At 65.3% G+C, this 4,127-nt stretch overlaps 1 protein-coding gene across 1 annotated transcript in view; it reads right to left on the reverse strand.

The window, feature by feature from the left end:
- Positions 1-516: 516 nt before the first annotated feature.
- SERINC2 (serine incorporator 2) overlaps positions 517-4,127 on the reverse strand; it is a 7,044-nt gene continuing 3,433 nt past the window's right edge. Inside the window, exons 2-6 of the mRNA XM_040085982.2 lie at positions 4,047-4,121; positions 2,823-2,913; positions 2,575-2,710; positions 1,595-1,810; positions 517-1,247 (exon numbers count right to left, since the gene is read on the reverse strand). Coding sequence (XP_039941916.1) covers positions 1,109-1,247; positions 1,595-1,810; positions 2,575-2,710; positions 2,823-2,913; positions 4,047-4,121 — 657 coding nt within the window. The 3' untranslated portion in view covers positions 517-1,108. The remainder of the gene's footprint in view (positions 1,248-1,594; positions 1,811-2,574; positions 2,711-2,822; positions 2,914-4,046; positions 4,122-4,127) is intronic.

Genomic DNA, 4,127 nt, shown 5'->3' on the forward strand with positions numbered 1-4,127 from the left:
TTGAGGGTCACTGGTGCCGGATCGGGGCCGGTGCCGGTTCCGGTGTCGCACCGCGGGCTCGCAGCGCCATCGCGTGGCTGGAGCCGCCCCGCCCGGGAACGGGAACGGGAACGGGACTGGGCTGCACGGCCGGGATGGGACCCAGGGATGCGCCGCACGGGTGGGCAGCGGTGCAGGCACCTCCTGCCAGGGAGAGCTCCCAGCCGGGGCCAGCCCTGCCCTGTGCCCCCCAGCACCGTGTGTGCCCCACCGTGGAGCTCACCCCATCCCCGTGCGCCCCTGGGCATGGTCTGCACCCCACGCTCTGCACCCCACGCTCTGCACCCCCCTTTGCTCACCGCCCCCACGGCTCTCGGGGTGTCACAGCCTGGCAATGGGATCCAGGGCTCCGAGTTTCCAGGCCCCAAAGCGATGCCACCCCCGGGCAGCCAGCTGTGCCCCCGGCCCTCCCTCCTCCTCCTCCTGGGCACCCACACACCAGGAAAGACTCCAAACGGACAAATCCACCGTGTTCATTCCAAACGAGACTTTATTAACGGTGCAAAGAGCTGGGGCCAGGCCAGCACAGCCTGTGGGGAACTGACCTGTGCTCCGCAGAGGACAGGGACCTGTTCTCCTGCCGGGAGAGCCCCGAGGAGCTGGGGCCACCATCGGGGCTGGGATGCAGCAGGACCTCTGCCTCCAGCCACATGTCCCCGGGAGTTGTTTTCCTCCAGGGGACACAACACCGGATGGGTCCTGGGACCCGGCCAGACCCCAGCGACCCCAAAAGGCACCACGGTCCCAGGGCACCAAGAGCTGGTGAGAACCGAACCCTCCCAAGGCAAGGCAGAGGTGTCTGCTGGGTGGAGAGGGTCTGGAGGCACTGCCAAAGGCACTACACAAACACGGAGATGATGAGGGCTTCAAAAACACCCTCAGGTCTCTCTCAGCCCTTAATTTTCTCTGCTTGGCACTTCATCCCTTTCAAATTAAAACAGAAGAGCTGCAAGAAGGCACAACCCAGCACAGCAGCTCCTGCACGCAGAACTGAGGCCGAGGCAGAGCTGGGGCTGTCCCCAGCCTCGAGGGACAAAGCCACGGTGGCAGCAGCACGTCCAGGGCCACCTTAGCTGAAGTCCCGGTTCGGCAGCACCAGCGGAGCCACCAAGGTCCAGAGGTAGAGCAGGAGCCCGGCCCAGCTGGAGCAGATCTTCACCCACACGGCCGTCCAGGGGCTCCTCAGCACCTGCAAGCTCTCATCCGGCCTGAAACGGCCAACAGGAGGGTGGCACCCATCACTGCGACACCCTGCCAGCGCCCCCGGAGGGACGGGTGCCACCCAGGGAGCACGGGGGTGCCCCACGGCTGCAGCTGCCCTGGGGTGGGACCCCACCGCTGCAGCCTCGGCCTCGCTCCCCGCTCCCCCTCCTGCCAGGGGAGCCCGGGCTGCGGCAGAGGACGCTGGCAAACCCCCAAAATAATTAACGCTAATGAGGGAGCACGTCCAGCAGCCTCACGCACTGAGCTGTGCCCAGCACACGAGCACCAGCACCCCAGGAGGAGGGGACCGGGAGGATCGGGGCCAGCCCCGGGCGCCCGTGGCAGCTCTCACCTGTACCAGTTGGTGAGGGTCATCATGATGTAGAGGGCGGCGAGGAGGAGGCAGAGGTGGAAGAAGGAGTAGTTGTAGGAGACGCCGTCCTGCTCGTTGTCGTAGGCGCGGCGCACCCCGCCCTCCTCCGCCCCGCCCGGCCCGGCCCCGGCCCCGGCCCCGCTCTCCTCCGTCAGCATCAGCTTGTTCACCTGCGGGTGGTCCGAGGAGCGCAGGCTGCGGGCACAGGGGCGGGGGGTCAGCACCGCTCGGTCACTGCCCCGCGGAGGGGCTTTTGTCCTTGGGGCCGTCCCCGCGGCAGTTTGGGGGGGCGCAGGCTGTGGGGAAACCCTAAAACCTGTGCCTGGGGCCCTAAACCAGCACCCAGCAGCTCTCCTGGAGCCCCTTTAGGTACGGGACAGTCAGAGCAGTTTGGGGTTCACAGGTTGTGGGGAAACCCTAAAATCTGTCACCCTTATCCAAAGCCCCTCTCCAGCTCTCTCAGACCCCTCTGGGCACTGGAAGGGTGACTGGAACCTCTTCAGGCTCAACAAGGAGAATGGAGGGCAAGGTTTTGTCCCTGGGGAGAACAACCCCAGGCTCCAGTGCGGAATGTGGGCACTCAGCTGGAAACAGCTCTGGGAGAGGCCCTGGGGTGCTGGTGGGAGAGCACCTGCAGAAGGTGAGAGGTGTCCTGGGCTGCATCTGCCAGCAGGTCCAGGGAGGGCATCCAGTGATCTCTGACACGGACACCCCGTGGCAGGGGGGGTTTGTCCTTAGGGCCATCCCCAGGACAGGCAGAGCAATTTGGGGCTGTGGGGAAACCCTAAAAACCGTGACTGCGGTCAGGCCCGTGCCCCTGGGGACAGGGATGGCTGGACAAAGAGCCTTTGGTGACAAAACCCCTGGAGCAAGGCGTGACCTCTCCTCCAGAGGCTCCTCGCACGGCTCTGCTCTCCAGGGGACAGGGCTGTCCCCAGGGACGCCAGCCAAGTGCTCACCTGATGAAGAGGGTGCAGAGGATGAAGATCACCAGCCCCACGATGCTCGGCGCGTCCCACCAGGTTGTCAGCGGCTCGCTGGCCGCGGCCGAGCCCGTGCCGTTCCTCAGCAGCAGCGTGGGGTTACAGCGCTGGGCTGGGGGGACACACGGGGGTCAGCCCCCCACGGACACCCAGGGACACGCACCCACCGCAGGGAGTGCCCCTGCCCCGTCCGTCTCTGTCCCAAACCCAGACCCAAGGCTTACCTGGCACGTTGGCCAGGGCGGACCAGGTGACGTAGATGGTGTAGAGCGTGATGAGGGACGCCTGCAGCAGCCCCGAGTGGGGCTGAGCCTCCTGCAAACACAACAGTGGGTGCTCGGGGTGTTCCTGCACCCCGGGGTGACACAGCCCTGCTCTCCTGGGTGCTCCTGTACCCCAGGGTGACACAGCCCCTGTCTTCTGGGTGTTCCTGTACCCAGGGTGACACAGCCCTGCTCTCCTGGGTGCTCCTGTACCCCTGGAGTGACAGCCCTGCCTTTCTGGGTGTTCCTGCACCCCGGGGTGACACAGACCTGCCCTCCTGGGTGCTTCTGTTACCCTGGGGTGACACAGCCCTGCCCTTCTGGGTGCTCCTGTACCCCAGGGTGATACAGCCCTGCCTTTCTGGGTGTTTCTGCACCTCAAGGTGACACAGCTCTGCTCTTCTGGGTGTTCCTGTACCCCTGGGGTGACACAGCCCTGCTCTCCTGGGTGCTTCTGTTACCCTGGGGTGACACAGCCCTGCCCTCCTGGGTGTTCCTGCACCCCAGGGTGACACAGCCCCTATCTCCTGGGTGCTCAGGGTGCTCCTGTACCCCAGGGTGACACAGCCCTGCTCTCCTGGGTGCTCCTGTTACCCTGGGGTGACACAGCCCTGCCCTTCTGGGTGTTCCTGTACCCAGGGTGATACAGCCCCTGTCTTCTGGGTGTTTCTGCACCTCAAGGTGACACAGCTCTGCTCTTCTGGGTGTTCCTGCACCCAGGGTGACACAGCCCTGCTCTCCTGGGTGCTCCTGTACCCTGGGGTGACACAGCCCTGCTCTCCTGGGTGCTCCTGTACCCCTGGGGTGACACAGCCCCTGCTCTCCTGGGTGCTCCTGCACCCCAGGGTGACACAGCCCTGCTCTCCCGGGTGTTCCTGTACCCCAGGGTGATACAGCCCCTATCTCCTGGGTGTCCCTGTACCCCAGGGTGACACAGCCCTGCCCTCCTGGGTGTCCCTGTACCCCAGGGTGACACAGCCCTGCCCTCCTGGTTGCTTCTGTACCCCAGGGTTACACAGCCCCTATCTCCTGGGTGCTCCTGTACCCCAGGGTGACACAGCCCTGCCCTCCTGGGTGTTCCTGTACCCCTGGGGTGACACAGCCCCTATCTCCTGGGTGCTCAGGGTGCTCCTGCACCCCAGGGTGACACAGCCCCTATCTCCTGGGTGCTCCCCACTGCCTCACCTGGATCTTGGGCAGGATGGACACAACGGAGACGATGAGGCAGAGGATGAGGTTGATGCTGATGAAGGCCTTGCCCTCCGT

This window comes from Hirundo rustica, chromosome 25 (genome assembly GCF_015227805.2).
Source record: "Hirundo rustica isolate bHirRus1 chromosome 25, bHirRus1.pri.v3, whole genome shotgun sequence".
NCBI lineage: Eukaryota > Metazoa > Chordata > Aves > Passeriformes > Hirundinidae > Hirundo > Hirundo rustica.